The 26,269-nt window shown below is 45.2% G+C and overlaps 1 protein-coding gene across 1 annotated transcript in view; it reads right to left on the minus strand.

Moving 5' to 3' along the window:
- The window catches only part of LOC124718769 (aminopeptidase N-like), a 152,655-nt gene that overhangs the window by 78,760 nt on the left and 47,626 nt on the right, over positions 1–26,269 (minus strand). The window contains exon 8 of the mRNA XM_047244382.1: positions 15,315–15,471. Coding sequence (XP_047100338.1) covers positions 15,315–15,471 — 157 coding nt within the window. The remainder of the gene's footprint in view (positions 1–15,314; positions 15,472–26,269) is intronic.

A 26,269-nucleotide genomic window follows, 5' to 3' on the forward strand; every position in this document is an offset into this window, starting at 1 on the left:
GCAAACTACAGCCGTAAATTTTCCCGAGGGCATGATTAAGATTGTATGATGATGGCGTCTTCTTGGGAAAAACATTCCGGAGGTAAAATAGTCCCCCATTCGGATCTCCGGGCGGGGACTACTCAGGAGGACGTCGTTATCAGGAGAAAGAAAACTGGTGTTCTACGGATCGGAGCGTGGAATGTCAGATCCCTTAATCGGGCAGGTAGGTTAGAAAATTTAAGAAGGGAAATGGATAGGTTAAAGTTAGATATAGTTGGAAATAGTGAAGTTCGGTGGCAAGAGGAACAAGACTTTTGAAGCCCACGCCCACTACAGTAGTACAAGTTTATATGCCAACTACCTCTGCAGATGACGAAGAAATTGATGAAATATATGATGAAATAAAAGAAATTATTCAGATAGGGAAGGATGACGAAAATTTAATAGCCATGGGTGACTGGAATTCGGTAGTAGGAAAAGGGAGAGAAGGAAACGTAGTAGGTGAATGTGGTTTGGGGCTAAGAAGTGAAAGAGGAAGCCGCCTGGTAGAATTTTGCACAGAGCATAACTTGATCATAGCTAACACTTGGTTCAAGAATCATAAAAGAAGGCTGTATATATGGAAGAAGCCAGGAGATACTGACAGGTTTCAGATAGATTATATAATGGTAAAACAGAGCTTTAGGAACCAGGTTTTAAATTGTAAGACATTTCCAGGGACAGATGTGGACTCTGACCACAATCTATTGGTTATGACCTGTAGATTAAAACTGAAGAAACTACAAAAAGGTGGGAATTTAAGGAGATGGGACCTGGATAAACTGAAAGAACCAGAGATTGTACAGAGTTTCAGGGAGAGCATAAGGGAACAATTGACAGGAATGGGGGAAAGTTATACAGTAGAAGAAGAATGGGTAGCTTTGAGGGATGAAGTAGTGAAGGCAGCAGAGGATCAAGTAGGTAAAAAGACGAGGGCTAGTAGAAATCTTTGGATAAAAGAAGAAATATTGAATTTAATTGATGAAAGGACAAAATACAAAAATGCAGAAAATGAAACAAGCGAAAAGGAATACAAACGTCTCAAAAATGAGATCGACAGGAAGTGCAAAATGGCTAAGCAGGGATGGCTAGAGGACAAATGTAAGGTTGTAGAGGCTTATCTCACTAGGGGTAAGATAGATACTGCCTACAGGAAAACTAAAGAGACCTTTGGAGAAAAGAGAACAACTTGTATGAATATCAAGAGCTCAGATGGAAACCGAGTCCTAAGCTAATAAGGGAAATCAGAAAGGTGGAAGGAGTATATAGAGGGTCTATACAAGGGTGATGCATTTGAGGACAATATTATGGAAATGGAAGAGGATGTAGAAGAAGATGAAATTGGAGATATGATACTGCGTGAAGAGTTTGACAGAGCACTGAAAGACCTGAGTCGAAACAAGGCCTCGGGAGTAGGCACCATTCCATTAGAACTACTGATGGCCATGGGAGAGCCAGTCCTGACAAAAATCTCTCATCTGGTGAGCAAGATGTATGAGACAGGCGAAATACCCTCAGACTTCAAGAAGAATATAATAATTCCAATCCCAAAGAAAGCAGGTGTTGACAGATGTGAAAATTACCGAACTATCAGTATAATAAGTCTCAGCTGCAAAATACTAACACGAAGTCTTTACAGACGAATGGAAAAAGTAGTAGAAGCCGATCTCGCGGAAGATGTTTGGATTCCGTAGAAATATTGGAACACGTGAGACAATACTGACCCTACGACTTATCTTATAAGAAAGATTAAGGAAAGACATACCTGCGTTTCTAGCATTTGTAGACTTAGAGAAAGCTTTTGACAATGTTGACTGGAATACTCTCTTTCAAATTCTGAAGGTGGCAGGGGTCAAATACAGGGAACGAAAGGCTATTTACAATTTGTACACAAACCAGATGGCAGTTATAAGAGCCGAGGGTCATGAAAGGGAAGCAGTGGTTGGGAAGGGAGTGAGACAGGGTTGTAGCCTGTCTCCGATGTTAGTCAATCTGTATATTGAGCAAGCAGTAAAGGAAACAAAAGAAAAATTCGGAATAGGTATCAAAATCCATGGAGAAGAAATAAAACTTTGAGGTTCGCCGATGACATTGTAATGCTGTCAGAGACAGCAAAGGACTTGGAAGAGCGGTTGAACGGAATGGATAGTGTCTTGAAAGGAGGATATAAGATGAACACCAACAAAAGCAAAATGAGGATAATGGAATGTAGTCGAATTAAGTCGGGTGATGCTGAGGGGATTAGATTAGGAAATGAGACACTTGAAGTAGTAAAGGAGTTCTGCTATTTTGGGAGCAGAATAACGTATGATGGCCGAAGTAGAGAGGATGTAAAACGTAGACTGGCAATGGCAAGGAGAGCGTGTATGAAGAACAGAAGTTTGTTAACATAGAGTATAGAATTAAGTGTCAGGAAGTCGTTTCTGAAAGTATTTGTATGAAGTGTAGCCATGTACGGAAGTGAAAAATGGACGATAAATAGTTTGGACAAGAAGAGAATAGAAGCTTTCGAAATGTGGTTTTACAGAAGAATACTGAAGATTAGATGGGTAGATCACATAACTAATGAGGAGGTATTGAATAGAATTGGAGAGAAGTTCTTGGCACAACTTGACAAGAAGAAGGGATCGGTTGGTAGGGCACGTTCTGAATCATCAAGGGATCACCAATTTAGTATTAGAGGGCAGCGTGGAGGGTAAAAATCGTAGAGGGAGACCAAGAGATGAATACACTAAGCAGATTCAGGAGGATGTAGGTTGCAGTAGATACTGGAAGCTTGCACAGGATAGAGTAGCATGGAGAGCTGCATCAAATCAGTCTTAGGACTGAAGACCACAACAACAGCAACAAAAAATTACTTGTGTTATATTTTTGTTTTCCTCTTACATTTTGTCTATTTTTTGTTTTCAACCTATAACCTTCTAAGATTTTGTTACGTTATATTTGAAGTAGTTTGTACATTAGTGATGTAACATTATTTTAAATCTGTACAATAATGGGGAAGAAATGCTCAGTGCACTGTACCGACTTGACAGAAAATCCTAGGAAGTTCTGGTCTTACGTTAAATCAGTAAGTGGCTCGAAACCATATCCAGACACTCCGGGATGATGATGGCATTGAAACAGAGGATGACACGCGTAAAGCTGAAATACTAAACACCTTCTTCCAAAGCTGTTTCACAGAGGAAGACCGCACTGCAGTTCCTTCTCTAAATCCTCGCACAAACGAAAAAATGGCTGACATCGAAATAAGTGTCCAAGGAATAGAAAAGCAACTGGAATCACTCAACAGAGGAAAGTCCACTGGACCTGACGGGATACTAATTCGATTCTACACAGAGTACGCGAAAGAACTTGCCCCCCTTCTAACAGCCGTGTACCTCAAGTCTCTAGAGGAACGGGAGGTTCCAAATGATTGGAAAAGGGCACAGGTAGTCTCAGTCTTCAAGAAGGGTCGTCGAGCAGATGCGCAAAACTATAGACCTATATCTCTGACGTCGATCTGTTGTAGAATTTTAGAACATGTTTTTTGCTCGAGTATCATGTCGTTTTAGGAAACCCAGAATCTACTATGTAGGAATCAACATGGATTCCGGAAACAGCGATCGTGTGAGACCCAACTCGCTTTATTTGTTCATGAGACCCAGAAAATATTAGATACAGGCTCCCAGGTAGATGATATTTTTCATGACTTCCGGAAGGCGTTCGATACAGTTCCGCACTGTCGCCTGATAAACAAAGTAAGAGCCTACGGAATATCAGACCAGCTGTGTGGCTGGATTGAAGTGTTTTTAGCAAACAGAACACAGCATGTTGTTATCAATGGAGAGACGTCTACAGACGTTAAAGTAACCTCTGGCGTGCCACAGGGGAGTGTTATGGGACCATTGCTTTTCACAATATATATAAATGACCTAGTAGATAGTGTCGGAAGCCCCCTGCTGCTTTTCGCGGATGATGCTGTAGTATACAGAGAAGTTGCAGCATGAGAAAATTGTAGCGAAATGCAGGAAGATCTGCAGCGGATAGGCACTTGGTGCAGGGAGTGGCAACTGACCCTTAACATAGACAAATGTAATATATTGCGAATACATAGAAAGAAGGATCCTTTATTGTATGATTATATGATAGCGGAACAAACACGGGTAGCAGTTACTTCTGTAAAATATCTGGGAGTATGCGTGTGGAACGATTTGAAGTGGAAGGATCGTATAGAATTAATTGTTGGTAAAGCGGGTACCAGGTTGAGATTCATTGGGAGTGTCCTTAGAAAATGTAGTCCATCAACAAAGGAGGTGGCTTACAAAACACTCGTTCGACCTATGCTTGAGTATTGCTCATCAGTGTGGGATCCGTACCAGATCGGGTTGACGGAGGAGATAGAGAAGATCCAAAGAAGAGCGGCGCGTTTCGTCACAGGGTTATTTGTTAACCGTGATAGCGTTACGGAGACGTTTAGCAAACTCAAGTGGCAGACTCTGCAAGAGAGGCGCTCTGCATCGCGGTGTACCTTGCTCGCCAGGTTTCAAGAGGGTGCGTTTCTGGATGAGGTATCGAATATATTGCTTCCCCCTACTTATACCTCCCGAGGAGATCACGAATGTAAAATTAGAGAGATTAGAGCGCGCACGGAGGCTTTCAGACAGTCGTTCTTCCCGCGAACCATACGCGACTGGAACAGGAAAGGGAGGTAACGACAGTGGCACGTAAAGTACCCTCCGCCACACACCGTTGGGTGGCTTGCGGAGTATAAATGTAGATGTAGATGTAGATTTTATGCGCCAGGCAAACTGGTTTCTAAATGATTGTTTCGCACCTTTAACGGTAGTATGAGCATGTATAAAAGATGTGTATGTGTCTAATTTTGCTCTGCACTGCAACATATTCAAAGTCGATCAGAATCGATGTTTATCCGTTGGACAGGTTTGTTTGTAGTTAGTCACTCACGTACATAGTCTATAGTTCACTCAGCGCTTTATACACTCATGCTCATGGCCGGCCGCGGTGGTCTAGTGGTTCTGGCGCTGCAGTCCGGAACCGCGGGACTGCTACGGTCGCAGGTTCGAATCCTGCCTCGGACATGGGTGTGTGTGATGTCCTTAGGTTAGTTAGGTTTAAGTAGCTCTAAGTTCTAGGGGACTTATGACCTAAGATGTTGAGTCCCATAGTGCTCAGAGCCATTTGAAAACTCATGCTCATAAATTAAGGATAATGCTGATACATGGTGAAACAATGATCTGGTGGGCGGTTTGCGGGTTTAAATCTCCTCGGAGTATGACCATGCGGTGCATTTGACCTGCGGTCGTCGCACGGTGGCGCTGGCAGCAGTCCACATACGCAGAGGTGTGTCGGTGCATGTCAGAGTACCTTGCAGCGAGTAAGTGTGCAGGCGTTTTCAGACGTGCTAATAGTGACTGTGTGTTGAAAATGGCTCAAAGAACATATACTGATGACGTTATGAGGGGTAGAATACTAGGGCGACTGGAGGCTGGTCAAACACAGCAGGTCGTAGCACGGGCCCTCCGTGTGCCACAAAGTGTGATCTCAAGATTATAGCAACGATTCCAGCAGACAGGAAACGTGTCCAGGCGCTACAGTACGGGATGTCCACAGAGCGCAACACCACAAGAAGACCGATATCTCACCATCAGTGCCCGCAGACGGCCACGGAGTACTGCAGGTAGGCTTGCTCAGGACCTTACTGCAACCACTGGAACAGTTGTCTCCAGACACACAGTCTACAGACGACTGAACAGACATGGTCCATTCGCCCAGAGACCTGAAAGGTGCATTCCACTGACGCCTGGTCACAGGAGAGCCCATAAAGTGCATGGTCATTGGAACAGTGGTCCCACGTTATGTTCACGGACGAGTCCAGGTAGAGTCTGAACAGTGATTCTGGCCGGATTTTCATCTGGCGTGAACCAGGAACCAGATACCGTCCCCTTAATGTCCTTGAAACGGACCCGTATGGAGGTCGTGGTTTGATGGCTTGGGGTGGGATCATGTTTGGTGCACGTACACCCCTACATGTCTTTGACAGAGGAACTGTAATAGGTCAGGTGTATCGGAACGTCATTCTGCACCAGTATATCCGCCTTTTCAGGGGTGCAGTGGGTCCCACCTTCCTCCTGATGGATGATAACGCACGGCCCCACCGAGCTGCCATCGTGGAGGAGTACCTTGAAACAAAAGATATCACGCGAATGGAGTGGGCTGCCCGTTCTCCAGACCTAAACCCCATCGAGCACGCCTGGGATGCTCTCGGTCGACGTATCGCTGCACGTCTACAAACCCTTACGACACTTCAGGAGCTCTGACACGCACTGCTCGACCACCTGATCCAGAGTATGCCAACCCGTTATGCGGCCTGTGTAGGTGTGAATGGTGATCATATCCCATATTGATGTCAGGGTACGTGCGCAGGAAACAGTGGCATTCTGTAGCACGTGTGTTTGCTACGGTTTTCTGAACTTATCACCAATGCCGTGGACTTACAGATCTGTGTCGTGTGTGTTCCCTATGTGACTATGCTATTAGCGCCAGTTTTGTGTAGCGCCACGTTGTGTGGCACCACATTCTGCAATTTTCCTTAATTTATGAGCCCTAGTGTATATTGTGATTATGTCCAATGGTAAACATTACAGAATATTAACATATTTTGTTTTTCCATAAGTATGCATGCTGCACATTCGAAGTTCAGTTCACATAACACATAAAATTTAATAACACAAGTAAGTACTCCGACAAACGAAACATTGAAACTTCCTGGCAGATTAAATTTCATTCTAGAAACGAAACGTTGCTTCCCTGCCCATCGCCACATTTGTCTGTTGCGGGGATGTAAAGTGATAGCGGAGGCACGTGGTATAGTCAGTTTAATGCGACCACCTGTCAGAATCCTGAATAACCACCTATGCAGTACAGACGAGCAGTAAGAAAGTCAGTGAGGTTCTGGTAGGCACTGGGAGGCATGTGCAGCCATCCCAACTCCAGCTGCACCATGTTTCTCGGAGGACGACCCGTGGTGCAAACACCCCTGGCGAGGTGGTCCCACAGATTGTCCACTTTGTTTGAATCGGGGAGTTTGGTGGACAGGGAACAGATAAACTCATCCAGGTCCTCTTTCAACCAGGCGTGTTCACTACGAGCTGTGTGACACGTCGCAGTGTCGTACTGGTTGATGCCGTCACACAGAGGATGAAACAAGTAGCACTTAGAGGTGAACATGGTCCCCAAGCATAGATCCATTGTGCGTTTCAGAGTGTCTAGATGACCGAGGGAATCCCACGAAGACATTCCCCAGACCAAGAACCTCTCTCCCCCAGCCCCAATCCGTGTGACTATTGTTTCAGGGCTGTACACGCCAACGGCCGTCTGACCCGTGGAGCATAAAACGTGATTCTTCTGAAAAGGCTGCCTGTCGCCAGTCAAAGCGCCTCCAGCTGCGGCATTGGTTTCCTAATTCGAGCTTCTGTCGCCATTGACCAGCAGTGCACGAACCAGGCACCCACTGTAGAGGCCCTGCCCCCATCTCGTGGTCGTGCGGTAGCGTTCTCGCTTCCCATGCCCGGGTTCCCGGGTTCGATTCCCGGCGGGGTCAGGGATTTTCTCTGCCTCGTGATGGCTCGGTGTCGTGTGCTGTCCTTAGGTTAGTTAGGTTTAAGTAGTTCTAAGTTCTAGGGGACTCATGACCATAGATGTTAAGTCCCATAGTGCTCAGAGCCATTTGAACCATTTTTTTGTAGAGGCCCTGATGCAGCAGTGTTCGTTGAATGACCTTCGAGGAGATACTGTTGGTAGCCCCTTAGTTCATCAAGACTGTCAACAGTTGCACGTGTTTTTATACCTGGGATTCACAGTCATGCAGAACTTTATAAAAGACATTATATTTTTTTTATTTCACGATTGAAATTTGGGCCTTAGGCCATTATCAAGTGAAGCTGAAAAATACATAATGTTTTTAAACTATTTAACAAAATCGTTGTGTATCTCGGAATTCTACCGATTACACAGGATAAAAATGCAACTGCGTGAGCATGATACTTACAGGTTATGGCTATTAGGCCAGGTCAACCTAAAATGAGCTGACACATTTATATGTCGTTGTCATAACCATTAAATACATTGGTGACGCTGTTAAATAGTGCTAGCACCCATATCCGTATGTCATACAACTACATAGCCTTAGACATGTTGGTTGGCCCATCACTAGTCATATATGCACTAAATTTCAGCGGCAGATTACTGTTTACATGCTACTGGTAGCCGTTTTGGCGCGTAAACGGATTTCGTTATTTTATACAATTGACACTGAAAGTACTTAGTACACTGTCGTATCATTGCAGTATGCCATGTCGACGATCAGTTCGTCTACATCTACATCTACATCCATACTCCGCAAGCCACCTGACGGTGTGTGGCGGAGGGTACCTTGAGTACCTCTGTCGGTTCTCCCTTCTATTTGAGTCTCGTATTGTTCGTGGAAAGAAGGATTGTCGGTATGCCTCTGTGTGGGCTCTAAACTCTCTGATATTATCCTCATGGTCTCGTCGCGAGATATACGTAGAAGGGAGCAATATACTGCTTAACCCTTGGTGAAAGTTTGTTCTCGAAACTTCAACAAAAGCCCATACCGAGCTACTGAGCGTCTCTCCTGCAGAGTCTTCCACTGGAGTTTATCTATCATCTCCGTAACGCCTTCGCGATTACTAAATGATCCTGTAATGAAGCGCGCTGCTCTCCGTTGGATCTTCTCTCTCTCTTCTATCAACCCTATCTGGTACGGATCCCACACTGCTGAGCAGTATTCAAGCAGTGGGCGAACAAGCCTACTGTAACCTACTTCCTTTGTTTTCGGATTGCATTTCCTTAAGATTCTTCCAATGAATCTCAGTCTGGCATCGACTTTACCGACGATCAACTTTATACGATCGTTCCATTTTAAATCACTCCTAATGCGTACTCCCAGATAATTTATGGAATTAACTGTTTCCAGTTGCTGACCTGCTATATTGTAGCTAAATGATAATGGATATTTCTTTCTATGTATTCGCAGAACATTACGCTTGTCTACATTGAGATTCAACTGCCATTCCCTGCACTCATCCGTCAATTCGCTGCAGATCCTCCTGCATTTCAGTACAATTTTCCATTGTTACAACCTCTCTATATACCAGAGAATCATCCGCAAAAAGCCTCAGTGAGCTTCCGATGTCATCCACAAGGTCATTTATGTGTATTGTGAATAGCAACGGTCCTACGACACTCCCCTGCAGCACACCTGAAATCACTCTTATTTCAGAAGACCTCTCCATTCGTGTGCTTGTTATTTATGTAAAGTTGGCGAAATGTCACGCCAGCTGTATTTTAATTGAATGAGGGTGGCCCTATGGGAGCGTCCCGCTGATTTGGAAAGTGTGTGACCGCCCCTGTGATTCTGGTTATTCTAAATTAATACAGTAAACCACGACAAAATAAATAACCTACACAAATTTAACTGTAATGAGTGGGCAACATAAGAATACCTACATGTATATATAACGATGTATAGCCTTTATGTGAGTAAAACGGTGATCAATCTCCATGTATGTTATGTACGATGTATTAAAAATGGGTTACGTAAGATATTATAGTGGCACAACGAGGGCACACTCCATGCTTCCTAGTACCGTCGCTGGACGGCAGTGGCGCTCCACACAGAGCAAAACAACATCTGTCATCGCATTACGCGCCAAAACGGCTACCAGTAGCATGTAAACAGAAATCTGCAGCTGAAATTTAGTGCATATATGACTAGTGATGGGCCAACCAACATGTCTAAGGCTATGTAGTTGTATGACATATGGATATGTGTGCTATTTAACAGCATCACCAATGTATTTAATAGTAATGACAACGAAACATAAACACGCCCACCCTCACCTACCTTGGCCTCACCATTGACCATCACCTCACCTGGATCCCTCATCTCCGCTCCATCCAACCCAAAGCCCACAACCGCCTCTGACTCCTCAAACTCCTCTCTGGACGGACATGATGGTTGCACCCCTCTACCATCCTCCACACCTACAAATCCTTAATCCGTCCCATCCTCTGTTATGCCAGTCCTGCCTGGATATCTGCCCCCTCCCCCCATATTCTATAAGTCCCTCCAGATCCCTGAGCGTCATGCACTCCGCCTCGCCTTCCGTATACGCCTCCCGTCCCCCATGCAGATCCTCTATAATTTCATTCCTTTCCCCCATCTGCTCCTCTTCCTCGAACATATTCGCATCCTCTACACCTCCCGCCACCTTGAACCCCGTCACCCCCTGGTTGCCCCTTTCCTCTCCCATCCCCACCCCCTGCCACGTCTTCACTGTTGTATCCCCCCTACCCTCCATCTCTACACCCTACATCTCCTTTCCCAAGGTGGCTTCCACCAACTCCCCCTCCTGGATGGTGCCCTCTCTCCCTCCATTTATCCCTCCTATCAACTCTGATCCTCACCCCCCTCCTTTCCTCTGTCCTCTCCCTGGGGTCCCTCTTCCTCCCCCCTTCCATCCTGTGTTTTCTCCCCGCCTACCCTCTCCCTATCTCCTTTCTCTCCCCCCCCCCCCCCGATTCCTTTTGTACTCCCCTCCTCTGCCTTCCCCACTCCCTGGTACGTCTGCTTAGCACCCCCCACCCCTCTTCTGGATCCTCATCCTACATTGGCTCCTTTCCCCCCTCCCCCTTCACTTCCTCTCCTTCCCCCCCTTTTTTTCCCGTCATCTGACCAGTTTCCCCCCACCTGCTCTCGGGTGTGGTATGTCATATTTGTGCCAACTTTTTAGTGCCGTGTTTCAGTGAGTGTTCAGTGTTGTGCATCTTTCCACAGTGTTGTGAACAGACGTCATGCTGTCGCTGGGTGTGCATTTTATATCTCTTGCGAACAGAACCCAGACTGTCGCCATGTTTTGTAATTGTCTGTCTATTATTCTTCTGCTTCCTGTGTATTTTATTAGCATCATCAACCCTGTGTTTTATGTTTTAAGCTCCAGAATTTTCTGCCATTTTACCTTTAAGCCAGCGATTTTATGGCCAACTGTTATTTTTTTATTATCTTCATCTTTTTAAAACAAATTCTGTAGGCTGAAGAGCGGCGTAATAAGCTGCTGCCAGCCTGCCCCCTTTAGGGGGAATCGAAACTCAATAAAGGAAAAAAAAAGACACATAAATGTGTACCGCTGTGTCCCTCTCTCCATCTCCACACCCTCCATCTCCTTTCCCAACGCACCTTCCACCGTCTACCCCTCCCGGATGATGAGCTTCGCCATGACATCTACCCTTCCTACCAACTCTGACCCCCTCTTCCTGCCTCCTCCTCAGGGCTCCCTCTCCTCCCCTTCCCTCCTCCTGAGCGGCTTCCCCATCCTACTCCCCCTCCATCTCTTGTGCCTCCTTTCAGTGTCTCTGCACTCCCTCCTGCATTGTCTTCCCTCTTCATCTCCCACCCCAAGTGTCTCCTGCCTCTTTGTGTACCCGCTGATGCCCCTACTCTCTTCATCCCGCCGCTTCCCCTGCTGCCCCTTGCTCTCCCCTCCTTTTTCATCTTCTCCGACCTCCCTCAGCAGGTCCCACCCGGCAGTTTTATACTTCACTGTGTGTGCTCCAAGTGAGTTTTATGTGTGTTGTTCTGGAGTGTTTTTAATACTGTGGCCGACTTTTAACCTGTGCATGTGCATTCAGTGTCTCCTTTGTGTTTTAAGACTCGCCAACTGTGTTTTTTTAACTTTATGGTGACTTTTTTAACTGTCCTCCATGAACGTCTCCGTGTTAGTCTATTTTTTACCTCCATTTTCTCCCATTTGTAAAACAGAATAATGGGAGAAAATGTATGTATCATTTTATTCTTGTTTTAGTTGTCGTGTCAGCGGCGGATTGTGCCGCTGACAGCCCTCCCCTGCCCATATGGGACAGGGGAATGAAATCACAATAACGTAAAAAAAGACTTATAAATGTGTCAGCTCATTTTAGATTGACATGGCCTAATAGCCATAACATGTAAGTAACATGCTCACACAATTTCATTATTATCCTGTGTAATCGGCAGAATATGAAGAAACACAACGATTTTATTAAATAGTTTAAAAACATTCTGTATTTTCAGCTTCACTTGATAATAGCCTAAGGCCGAAATTGCAATCCTGAAATAAAGAAATGTTACAGTTACTGGCGTAAATGTGATGTATTTTATAAAGTTGCACGTCTGTTCGCCCGTACACACGTCCACAGCCGCCTTTCACCCCTGTGATGTACAGCCCTCGGTGCACCCCAACTGCTTCAGTGACGGTTTTGAATACTGCCATTTTGCCGTGCACTGATCCTTTAGCCACAGCAGGATGCGAACAGTCTATAAGCTTAGCGGTTTCGGGAATGTTTCCACCCTTCGTGCGCATGCGGTTTTGTACGGCAGATAAGTCACTCTATTTCCGAATTTGGACAACGACTGCATTGTTTTCCATGTCCCCCCGACACGCTTTACACAGGGTCTTTCCGTAAGAGCGAGCATAAATGTAACAGGACGTAGAAAATTCTCCACTGAAGAATTTGACAGAGGGAACCTGGGGTCAGAGAAGGCAGCTTAAGCAGATACAGAAGTAAACTTCTCTACTGCTTTGTCTTGCATTGTTGTTTTTCAGCTCCTTTACAACTAACGTAGGTACAAATTTAAAAGTACTCTGCTGTTTATTTGCTTGTACACTTTTTATTTCCTGCAAGGAAACAAGGAGGACGAGTCTGATTACTAGGAAGCCATGATGCAAGGTTTTCTCTACTTCACTTACCCATAAGTATTTCGAACAACAGGAATAGCCATGCGTGGGATGAGAAGAACCCTCAAGCCGTATTAGAATCACAATATCAAGTACGTTTTGCTGTGAATATCTGGGCTGGAGTTGTAGGTGACAATCTGATAGGGCCACATCTTCTACCTTTCTACCTGGCCATCTGGAAGGCCACCTGTACTTGAGATTTGTGCAAACAGTTCTACCTGAATTGTTGGAGAACATACGCTTGACTCTTCGTGAGAGGATATGGATACACGATGACGGTATACTGCCTCTCTTCAGGGTAAATGTCCACAACCTTTCTTGGTCGCTGGATTGGAAGGGGAGATCGTATGTCGTGGCCTGCGAGGTCACCTGACCTGAATCCCCTTCATTATTTCCTGTGGGGATATCTTAAGTCACTTGTGTACGAGACCCCTGTGGATATAGAAATGGCATTAGTTGACAGAATAGTATCTGCCTGTGATGCTATTTGGCACACCAGAGTGCTTCAGAACCTTGTTCACCAGTGTCATACTTGCACTGACGTTGACTGCTGTAAGTTCCAGCACATTTTGTAAGATACAGTGCAAATGGTATGTCCATGGTGTCCGTGGTGGTATTTGCAGTTAACTGTGTGAAAGAGTACACAGTAAGGTGATTTTATTCCTTTTGTCTCCTGAATCTGGCTTCTCTGACCCCAGGTTCCCAACCTCAAATTATTCTGTGGAGCATCCTCTATGTCCTGTTAAATTTTTGGACACTCTTACGGAAACACACTGTATACACTGTTGCTAATGACACCTGCATCTGTATTGGCTATTGCATTTTGATATCGAACATAGGCGTTGGTCAGTGGTCACCTTCAGCTGAAAGGACTGTGTACATAAGCGGATCACAGATAAATGAGCATTTATTCCACCAACACCGCAGATGGGGAAATCCACTGACAAAGACGACTGTGACGAAGGCCATATTGTCATGCCTGGGAACGAGCATCTCACAAGCTGAGAAGCTGGTCAGCTGTTCACGTGGTGCCACAGTGAGGATCTGTGGAGGTCGATGAAGGGTGGGTGACAAGGTGTCCGATGTCCACGCCTCATTGCAGCATGTGGAGGTCAGAATTGTCCACTCCATTAAGCAGTACAGGCGGCGGTGTCTGGCAGAGCTGACGACTGAGAACGATGCTGGTGCAGGCACAAATGATTCAGTCCACATTTTTGAGAAATGTCGCTCTGTTGCAAACGAACTCCATGTGTTCCCACGTTGACCCAATGGCATCGCCAACTACGAGTCCCATGAATCGAAAACATGACTGCGTCGTTTCATGATTCGAGGGTCAGCCACTGATAAAAAAATGGGGCCCCCCGGGGTCCCAAGGTCGTGATGGCGGCGTCACTGTCCCGGCGAGATAATTTGTCCTTTTAGGACAATTATCTGAGCAAGCACCCACGCCAGAAAAAGGTTGCCCGACACGTGCTGTTTGATAACGTAATGTATATAAAAGGTGGTAATAATTTATTTAGTGTAGTCAGCAAAATGTCTTGGGTAAATCAGTATTTAAGCACGGGCAACCATGGCTCTATACGATACGACGGAGATGTTTTATATCCGGGACCTGAGGAAGACATTGAAATGGCGGAAAGAATTCCATTAACAAATGTTAATCGTTCACGTAGCAATAATGATATTCGAACAGTTCAAAGAGAGGATGCTGCTATTCGTATACGGTATGGAGATAATCCAACATTCGACGATTTGGATACGAGTGGCCAAACAGTTGAATTTGAGCGGGTGCCAGAACCAAGGCCAGAAGAAAGTAATCTTGGCGTGCGACAGCGCCGCCCAAATAGACCACGAAATCGTGGCCGCGGTCACCAGAGTTCGGATATAGAAACTGCTAGCGAAACAGTGCCCTTGTTATCTGAGAGTGTCACGGACGGGGCCGCAATTAGCACAGCTGGTGTTACAAGTTCCGGGCAGATAGCGATAGCGGCTGGAGCGACAACTGCTGCCGCCGCAGGTGCTGCTTACGGCGTTAAAAAAGTAGTTGAACGTGTACAGAACAAAGGATATACTTTACCTGGCAGTGATTACGTAGGACCGGGAAATCCTATAAATATAGACGCACCGCGCAGTGGACCAGATGCCATTGCTAAAGAGCACGACGTAGGATACGATAATCTGCTAAAGGAAGCAAGAGATCGACCATTTACAGAAGAAGAGTTTAGACAACGAGTTCAACAGTTCGATGCAAAAGCTATAATTGATTTCGCAATTGACTGGAGTCATACACGAAATTGGCATTCATTTGTGGGAAAATACGGCTTGAAATTGAAGACAGCTGTTGAACAACGTATTGGAAAAACTTTGTATCCGAAACAACCAAATGCCGAAAAAACAGGTATGTAAATCTACGTCTACAGATACACAGCACTGCAAAACAGGCATACTTACAGCTGTGTGATAACGAATCGGAAGCACTGCACCACAGTGACTTACCCTTGTAGTAGGCGATGTCGTCGAAGCGGGCCATCACCTCAGACGGGCTGCCCGCAGGGGCGGTGAGTGCCTGTGAAGAGCTGGAGGAGTCAGACGAGAGGCCAGGCTGCACGTACACCACCACAAACTGCTCGTCCAGCTTCCAGTCGGTCTCCACCTGTCAGACCGAGACACAAGTCGTCAAGCCTGAATCACTGATGCATAACACCACTAAACGAGACGGGTAGCCCAGTGTCAACACAGTTCAGAAGCAGTGGCAAAGTTTGGAAGTGTGTCTGATCATTTAAGTGTCTATCGGTAATGCTACCAAGGTTTTTTTTTTTTTTTTGCATTGTCAGAGGGGCCCCAATTTGCACCACACTGTATCTAGCAGCTCAAGACCAATGAGACATTCAAACACTTTTCTGTCATTTTGCAGGGAGTCTGAGAGTATCTACCAACAGCATCAAAAACCATCTCCAAAAATGCTCCCCAAAAATTTAGTCTGTTAAAGAATGGGAACACTCTGTACCACTGCCCATGGGTGGAGAACATTGACCAGGGCTCACAAGGAACCATACTGCGTGAAGAGAGAGCACCACCGGCTGTCCATACCAAACGCTGCAACCATAATTCACCAGGTTCTCAGACAGTCCACATACAATCTTTGTCTGAAGGGTCAGTCCTTCAAAACAGTTCACTTTCGATCACTGGCCAGGAATGAAAACTACCCACAGGAAATCACAGAATTGCCATGTTACTTTTAACTGCACAATGAGTGAAAAGGTAGTCCCACAGATGGAGTGACTTACCCACTGTTGAGGCTAGCCCACCCCTGATTCTTACCTATTTTCTAGTAGCACCTTTTACCACTGATAGGGTGTGGACACTGTCAATCAGTGTCTATGAGGAACTGTACTGATTCATTTAACTGTATAGAGAATGAAGAGAGAGTGTACAGACCAGACTTCTATTGAGGCTAGAGTGCAGCAGATTCTCAGCTATTTTGCAAACAGTCCATGGTCGAAGATTATGATATTTTCAAGAGGATTACTTTCTGCTGATGGCCTAGACTAGAAACTGTCAAACTGTGTCGATGGAGAGCGACGTTGATGTCGTCATTATCCAGGTATGTATGAAGACCCACCCATTGCTGAAGCCAGTATACTGCGGCCTCTGTTGCCAACAGTTACTAGTGTAGACAGCCAGCCAGTGGCTGCAAGGGGCCACAGGGGAGCAGGCTCCAAGCATATGTACAGTGCACAAGGACTGAGAGTCCTAACTGACCAGATGTGGCTACTGACATACCTAGAGTTCCACTCGTTGTCATCCACTCCTCATGGAAGCAGTGGAGTTCGAATTAAACTGGTCATGTTGCCGAGATGTCTCTTCCTCGTTTGTCGACTTGCCTATGACAGTTGGGTGTTTACTACACCTCTCATGCGTTCTGTCAGTGTCAGTTCTCTATCCCCACGTATCAAATCGAGTGGTTCAAAACTGTAAGGGTGATTAAAGTGCAGTCTGCCACGGTGTTTGTTGCGAGAGAAAAGGGCTCTCAGGTACAAATGACGAGCACAGAGTGAAGGAGACGACACTACAAACAAACCACCAGCATGCGCCACGAAATACATAACTGGCAGACGACATAACAGGAACATCAGACTAATTTCAGATTATGTAGTTGTGAGGTATTATTTGGAAAAGCTGTACAAATATTCACATAGATTATAGTAAGATGTTGAACAATAACTGGAAACTTGCTTCAAATGTTCAAAAATGTAAAATTTTGCGTTTCACATAATTCAAAAGGTTTCCTGTGAGTACAATATCAGTGAGTCGCATTTGGAACCAGCAGACTCATATAAACATCTAGATGTAATAAATGTTGGATTTTAAAATGGGATGATTACACAGACACAGGATCATGTAAAACAGATTTTGGTTCATTAGCAGGATAGCGGGAAAATGAAATCTGCCTGCGAAGAAGACTGAATACGAAACACCCATCTGACCCAACTTGGAATATTGATCAGTTGTGTGGGTGCCACACCAGGTAGGACTAACAGGGGATATTGAATATGTACAAATAAGGGGAACACGAATGGTCACAGGTCTGTCCGACCTATAGGTGAGATTCACCGAGATTCTGAGAGACCAGAAATGGCAGACACTTGACCTTAGGTCGCAATTATTTCGCGAAAGACTGCGTACAAAATTTCAAGAGCCAGTATCAAATGAGGTACCTAGGCATTTGATGCAACCTCCTACATTTTACTCTACAGGGATCGTGAAGAAAATCGAAACCACGAGCACTGCTTGGTAGTGTCAGAGATGACCTCAGACTACAGTGTATTGGATATCTTGCCAATGAGGCAGGACGTAAAGGTCAGACAGTGCATGCTGTCGAAGAGTATTTCCAAGGGCGTCAAGGACATACCAAAGTGTATGAGCCTAACAAGTCAGTAGTCGCGAAACACTACCTATCAAAATTATGTAGAATGGATTACGGCCATACTGATTTTCGGACAGAGACGTGCCACTTCTGGGACTGAGTCATTAAAGAATGGCCACACCCTTTCGCAAGGTCTCAGGACCCACAGTCAGTTTGGCTCCCACAACGAACTGATATTGAGGCGAGGTGGAGGAACAGGATAGGTGCTACCAACATGCGTGAATCTGGGATATGAATCTAGAATAGGTCAACGAGACATCAGGAGAAATAAGGGAGGAGATGCTGGGTGTGGACTTTGGACAGACTGGCAAATCAGAGGGATGGGGGACGGATGAAGGGCAAAAAAAGCACCACACAGACCCTAAAGTGGTAACTTCATCAGCTCGACGATGGCAACGTGATCACTTGCTGAAGTATTGTGTCCATCGGATACTAACGTCCGACCATCCAGCTATGAAATATTTAGCCATGAAGCACGCTACGAGAAGCTGAAGAAGCGCAACTAGTTACAGCACGCAAGGAGGCATTTATAAGCGATCATGCTCCCCACATATTCATACAGAATGTGAACGGTAAGACGGAAGTACCCTCTTCGATGCACTTTACAGTGTAAGTAGACTGCTGGAAAAATATTAGTACGTCTGAAAACGACGGCATATACCACCTGGGAGATATTAAATGTACTGATAATCGTTTTTGGGATAGTTAGTGTACTGATAATGGTTTTGGGGATAGTAAATGTACTGATAACGGTTTTGGGGATGGTAAATGTACTGATAATGGTTTCGGGGATAGTAAATGTGCTAATAATGGTTTTGGGGATAGTAAATGTACTGATAATGGTTTCAGAGATAGTAAATGTACTGATAATGGTTTTGGGGATAGTAAATGTACTGATAATGGTTTTGGGGATAGTAAATGTGCTGATAATGGTTTCGGGGATATTAAATGTACTGATAATGGTTTCAGGGATAGTAAATGAACTGATAATGGTTTTGGGGATAGTAAATGTACTGATAATGGTTTCAGAGATAGTAAATGTACTGATAGTGGTTTCGGGGATAGTAAATGTACTGATAATGGTTTTGGGGATAGTAAATGTGCTCATAATGGTTTCAGGGATGGTAAATGCACTGATAATGGTTTCAGGGATAGTAAATGTACTGATAATCGTTTCAGGGATAGTAAATGTAATGATAATGGTTTTGGGGATAGTAAATGTACTGATAATGGTTTCGGGAATAGTAAATGTACTGATAATGGTTTCGGGGACAGTAAACGTACTGACAATGGTTTCAGAGATAGTAAATGTACTGATAATGGTTTTCGGGATAGTAAATGTGCTGATAATGGTTTCGGGGATAGTAAATGTACTGATCATGGTTTCAGGAACAGTAAATGTACTGATAATGGTTTTGGGGACAGTAAATGTACTGATAATGGTTTTGGGGATAGTAAATGTGCTAATGGTTTCAGGGATGGTAAATGCACTGATAACGGTTTCAGAGATAGTAAATGTACTGATAATGGTTTCAGGGATAGTAAATGTACTGATAATGGTTTTGGGGATAGTAAATGTACTGATAATGGTTTCAGAGATAGTAAATGTACTGATAATGGTTTCGGGGATAGTAAATGTACTGATAATGGTTTTGGGGATAGTAAATGTGCTGATAATGGTTTCGGGGATATTAAATGTACTGATATTGGTTTCAGGGATAGTAAATGTACTGATAATGGTTTTGGGGATAGTAAATGTACTGATAATGGTTTCAGAGATAGTAAATGTACTGATAATGGGTTCGGGGATAGTAAATGTACTGATAATGGTTTTGGGGATAGTAAATGTGCTGATAATGGTTTCGGGGATGGTAAATGCACTGATAATGGTTTCAGGGATAGTAAATGTACTGATAATCGTTTCAGGGATAGTAAATGTAATGATAATGGTTTTGAGGATAGTAAATGTACTGATAATGGTTTCGGGAATAGTAAATGTACTGATAATGGTTTCGGGGACAGTAAACGTACTGACAATGGTTTCAGAGATAGTAAATGTACTGATAATGGTTTTCGGTATAGTAAATGTGCTGATAATGGTTTCAGGGATAGTAAATGTACTGATAATGGTTTCAGGAACAGTAATTGTACTGATAACGGTTTTGGGGACAGTAAATGTACTGATAATGGTTTTGGGGATAGTAAATGTGCTAATGGTTTCGGGGATGGTAAATGCACTGATAATGGTTTCAGAGATAGTAAATGTACTGATAATGGTTTCAGGGATAGTAAATGTACTGATAATGGTTTCAGGGATAGTAAATGTACTGATAATGGTTTTGGGGATAATAAATGTACTGATAATGGTTTCAGAGATAGTAAATGTACTGATAATGGTTTCGGGGATAGTAAATGTACTGGTAATGGTTTTGGGGATAGTAAATGTGCTGATAATGGTTTCGGGGATATTAAATGTACTGATAATGGTTTCAGGGATAGTAAATGTACTGATAATGGTTTTGGGGATAGTAAATGTTCTGATAATGGTTTCAGAGATAGTAAATGTACTGATAATGGTTTCGGGGATAGTAAATGTACTGATAATGGTTTCAGAGATAGTAAATGTACTGATAATGGTTTCAGGGACAGTAAATGTACTGATAATGGTTTCAACGTCGTCCACCAGTAGCGTAGTGGAATAGCTGCCAGATCGCCATCTGTGCAGTGCGTGGCTCACACTCGTGCCATCTCTTATTTTACATCCTTTTTTTTGCATGCTGCCACCTCGTTATGCTAGTTTCACTTTCTGTTATCACTGAGTTACTGCATGGTATGCCCATGAGAGGCAGCAGCAGCGCCTATCGATATAGCCGTCACGTGTTATCTTTGCTGGACTGCTATTACTTCCCGGTGGTCGTCTGTCATGGAGTGAGTTGGAACGTGCCAGGAGTGCAGTTCCAACCTCCCTGTTGGGGAGTTGGACGCAGCACTAGTTCAGTCAGATGGAGCAGCAGTGAGGCCCGCATGTCCATGGCTCGCCCGACCGTTGCTCCCACACATTACCAGACGACGTGATTTGAGTCGCAGATCGGTTATGGGTTGGCTGTGTGTGTGTATCGACTCCCGATTTCTCTTCGTGATTGCACAGCCACTGCTTAGTGTCGTTCAAGTTTTCATGCAAGTGATTGTCAAACAGTGTGTGTAGTTAGTGTCATTTCCACTGGCAACTTGTTTTAAATGTTGTCAGCCTACTGGCAGTGAGTTCGTCGGTTGCTGTGGATTAGCCAGGAAATTTCCGCGCGGCGCAGTTGACTGGGACCGCTGGCGGTCTCTACGCAGTGTCGGAGTGTGTGGGAGCTGTTCCGATTGCTACGAGGTTCGTGGCTCACCGACCCAGGACATCAAAGTTGAGTGGTGATTTAATTACCGAAGCCAGTCTGTTCACGTTGTGCCGTTACTTTTCATGGTTCGCTATTGGGGGGTATTCCCATGAGCAACAGCGAGTGTTCGAGTTGGCAAAGGCTTGGCCACCATCCAGTAGAGTTTAACCGTATTTCGGTCATTTGAAGTCCAAGTTCATCAGCGGAATTTTCTGCCTTGTGGGCGTTATCGTTCCGGTTACCTGCCCTGGCCGCTGACGTAAAATTCAGGCAGTGTCCTTTCCTCACCGTGCTGTCGCTGTCCAACACGTGTGTGCAGTTTTGACAGCTTATGTGTGCTTGGTTGTGGGCGGCTGCGCCTTTTACGTTTTGGCTTTGGAGTTCATTGTGCACTGGTCGGGTGGAAAGCAAGTCGTCTTGTCGGTGGGTCCGTTGCCTGTCTCTTGGTTGGGTTGCCGGCCGATCGGATACAGTTAGACCGAGTACATATCTCCCACAAGCGAACGTTAATATTTCAAGTGCAGACCGACCCCCTGAAGCTTCTGAGCGCCACTGGCTGTACTGCCTTTTCTTATTGGTGTTTCATTGTGTATTTTAATGGCTCGTAGCCGATGGTTTGAATTTGTATGCTTTTAGTTGCGTTTTAAATAATGGCCCTTCAGCCGTTTTAAAATTAAAATTTCTTACTTGTCAAGTCTTAGATTGTTTGGACCTTCAGCCTCATTCGAAATATTATTTAAGGATAAAACGTTGCGCTTTATGCCTTTTGAAAATTGATTGTAGTTGTGTTTCAAATGTAGGGCCTCCAAGCCGTTTTGAAAATTAAAGAGGTTGTGGCCTTGAGCCATATGATTGTGTGTGACATATTCAGTCCATAGTTAAGCTCGGAAATTTGCGCTGTAATGTTTGGGCAACTAAGTAAAGTTATATGTGTTCGAGTGTTGCTGACAGCCGATCATTTCGGGCCCCTTTCCACGTGACTGTTCTGGCCTGCGGATCTAACCAGGCGTTTCACCTTTAATAGGGAATGTTCACAGTGAGAAGGGTCAGTGTGGTGCAAATGGGTGAGGTAAGCAGGCAACTATGCCGCGGAGACGAACTCGTCCTTTCTTCAGCCAAGTCAGTGAGTTTGAAAGGGACCGAATTGTGGCATTCCGAATAGCAGGATGGTCCTTTCGGAGAACTGCCACACAACGTGCTGCATCAGTTGTGCAACGACGCTAATGTCAGTGATCGCGTCAACATCCCCATACACGCGGACGAAGTTCTGGATGTCCATGCAGTACAGACGCCCGGCGTGATGGTCGTATTGTAAGGGTAGCAGCGGCAGACGGTACAGCTGCCGCAGCACAGGTAGGACGGCTTGTGAGCCCAGATGTGTCAGCACCAACTGCTGCTAACCGGCTATTACCAGTGAGACTACGGGCACACACACCCACTCCACAACATGGCTGCAAGGGAGGAGAAGGAAACCAATGTGCACTCCTTGTGCATACCGGGGGGGGGGGGGGGGGCGGGGAGTCATTCCAGATGTGGAAAGGGTCCTTCCGGATGCCATGAAGGGTACAGGGTACACCCATCTGCAGGTGGTCGCTCATGTCGGCACCAATGATGTGTGTCGCTATGGATCGGAGGAAATCCTCTCTGGCTTCCGGCGGCTATCTGATTTGGTGAAGACTGCCAGTCTCGCTAGCGGGATGAAAGCAGAGCTCACCATCAGCAGCATCGTCGACGGGACTGACTGCGGACCTTTGGCACAGAGCCGCGTGGAGGGTCTGAATCAGAGGCTGAGACGGTTCTGCGACCGTGTGGACCGCAGATTCCTCCACTTGCTCCATAGGGTGGTGGGGTTTCGGGTTCCGCTGAATGGGTCAGGAGTCCACTACACCCAACAGGCGGCTACACGGGTAGCAGGGGTTGTGTGGCGTGGACTGGGCAGTTTTTTTAGGTTAGATGGCCTCGGGCAAGTACAGAAAGGGCAACAACCTCAAATGGTGCGGGGTAAAGTCAGGACAATCGGTATTGTAATTTTAAACTGTCAAATCTGCCATCGTAAAGTACCGGAACTTCAAGAGCTGATAGAAAGCACCGAAGTTGAAATCGCTATAGGTTCGGAAAGCTGGCTGAAGCCAGAGATAAATTCTGGCGAAATTTTTACAAAGGCACAGACGGTGTTCGGAAAGGATAGATTGCATGCAACCGGTGGTGCTGTGTTTGTCGCTGTTAGTACTAGTTTATCCTGTAGTGAAATAGAAGTGGAAAGTTCCTGTGCATTATTATGGATGGAGGCTATACACAACAACAGAGCTAGGTTAATAATTGGCTCCTTTTACCGACCTCCCGACTCAGCAGCATTGGTGGCAGAACAACTGAGAGAAACTCTGGAATACAGTTCACATAAATTTCCTCAGCTTGTCTTAGGTGGAGATTTCAATTTACCACGTATAGACTCGGACACTCAGATGTTTAGGACGGGTGGTAGGGAGAGAGTATCGAGTGAGATTATACTGAATGCACTATCGGAAAATTACTTCGAGCAATTAAACAGAGAAACGACTCGTGGAGGTAACATCTTGGACCTACTGATAACAAACAGACCCGAACTTTTCGATTTTGTAAGCGCAGAACAGGGAATCAGTGATCATAAGGCCGTTGCAGCATCCCTGAATATGGAAGCAAATAGGAATATAAAAAAAGGGAGGAAGGTTTACTGTTCAGCAAGAGTAATAAGAGGCAGATTTCAGACTACCTAACAGCTCAAAACGAAAATTTCTGTTCCGACACTGACAATGTTGAGTGTTTATGGAAAAAGTTCAAGGCAATCGTAAAATGCGTTTTAGACAGGTACGTGCCGAGTAAAACTGTGAGGGACGGGGAAAACCCTCCGTGGTTCAACGTCAAAGTTTGGAAACTACTGCGAAAGCAAAGAGAGCTTCACTGCAAATTTCAACGTAGCCAAAACCTCTCAAACAAACAGAAGCTAAACGATGTCAAAGCTAGCGTAAGGAGGGCTATGCGTGAAGCGTTCAGTGAATTCGAAAGTAGAATTCTATGTATCGACATGACAGAAAATCCTGGGAAGTTCTAGTCTTACGTTAAATCAGTATGTGAATCGAAACAGCATATCAAGACACTCTGGGATGATTATGGCATTGAAGCAGAGGACAGATGACACGCGTAAAGCTGAAATATTAAACACCTTTTCCCAAAGCTGTTTCACAGAGGAAGACCGCACTGCAGTTCCTTCTCTACATACTCGCACGAACGAAAAATTGACTGACATCGAAATAAGTGTCCAAGGAATAGAAAAGCAACTGAAATCACTCAACAGAGGAAAGTCTACTGGACCTGACGGGATACCAATTCGATCCTACACAGAGTATGCGAAAGAACTTGCCCCCCCTTCTAACAGCTGTGTACCGCAAGTCTCTAGAGGAACGGAAGGTTCCAAATGACTGGAACAGAGCACAGGTAGTCCCAGTTTTCAAGAAGTGTCGTCGAGCAGATGCGCGGAACTATAGGCCTATATCTCTGACATAAATCTGCTGTAGAATGTTTTTGGTCGCGTATCATGTCAATTCTAGAAACCCAGAATCTACTCTGTAGGAATCAACATGGATTCCGGAAACAGCGATCGTGTGAGACCCGACTCGCTTTGTTTGTTCATGAGACCCAGAAAATATTAGATACAGGCTCCCAGGTAGATGCCGCTTTCCTTGACTTCCGGAAGGCATTTGATACAGTTCCGTATTGTCGTCTGATAAACAAAGTAAGAGCCTACGGGATATCAGACCAGCTGTGTGGCTGGATTGAAGAATTTTTAGCAAACAGAACATAGCATGTTGTTCTCAATGGAGAGACGTCTACAGACGTTAAAGTAACCTCTGGCGTGCCACAGGGGAGTGTTATAGGACCATTGCTTTGCACAATACATATAAATGACTTAGTAGATAGCTTCGGAAGTTCCATGCGGCTTTTCGCGGATGATGCTGTAGTATACAGAGACGTTGCAGCATTAGGAAATTTCAGCGAAATGCAGGAAGACCTGCAGCGGATAGGCACTTGGCGCAGGGTGTGGCAACTGACCCTTAACATAGACAAATGTAATGTATTGCTAATACGATTATATGATACCGGAACAAACACTGGTAGCAGTTACTTCTGTAAAATACCTGGGAGTATGCGTACGGAACGATTTGAAGTGCAATGATCATAGCCGGCCGGTGTGGCCGAGCGGTTCTAGGCGCTTCAGTCTGGAACCACGCGACTGCTACGGTCGCAGGTTCGAATCCTGCCTCGGGCATGGATGTGTGTGATGTCCTTAGGTTAGTTAGGTTTAAGTAGTTCTAAGTTCTAGGGGACTGATGACCTCAGCAGTTAAGTCCCATAGTGCTCAGAGCCATTTGAACCATTTTTTTGCAATGATCATACAAAATTATTCATTGGTAAGGCGGGTGTCAGGTTGAGATTCATTGGGAGAGTCCTTAGGAAATGTAGTCCATCAACAAAGGAGGTAGCTTACAAAACACTCGTTCGACCTATACTTGAGTACTGCTCAGCAGTGTGGGTTCCGTACCAAGTCGGGTTGAAAGAGGAGATAGACAAGATCCGAAGAAGAGCGGCGCGTTTCGTCACATGGTTATTTGGTAAGCGTGGTAGCGTTACCTAGATGTTCAGGAAACTCAAATGGCAGACTCTGCAAGAGAGGCGCTCTGCATCGCGGTGTAGCTTGCTCGCCAGGTTTCAAGAGGGTGCGTTTCTGGATGAGGTATCGAATATATTGCTTCCCCCTACTTATACCTGCCGAGGAGATCACGAATGTAAAATTAGAGAGATTCGAGCGCGCACGGAGGCTTTCCGCCAGTCGTTCTTCCCGCGAACCATACGCGACTGGAACACGAAAGGGAGGTAATGACAGTGGTACGTAAAGTGCCCTCCGCCACACACCGTTGGGTGGCTTGCGGAGTATAAATGCAGATGAAGATGTAGATCGACATGCAGAGCTAGACTGGTGCCGTGAGAGGGTCACTTGGAAGATGGAGTGGTGCGCCGCGAACTGTTCTGAAAGCAGATTCTGCCTGTAAGCAAGTCCGAGTCGCTTGCGCATACGACACATTCCTGGTGAGTGCTGTTCGGCACAGTGC

Source organism: Schistocerca piceifrons, chromosome 10 (genome assembly GCF_021461385.2).
Source record: "Schistocerca piceifrons isolate TAMUIC-IGC-003096 chromosome 10, iqSchPice1.1, whole genome shotgun sequence".
In the NCBI taxonomy this organism is placed as follows: Eukaryota; Metazoa; Arthropoda; class Insecta; order Orthoptera; family Acrididae; genus Schistocerca; species Schistocerca piceifrons.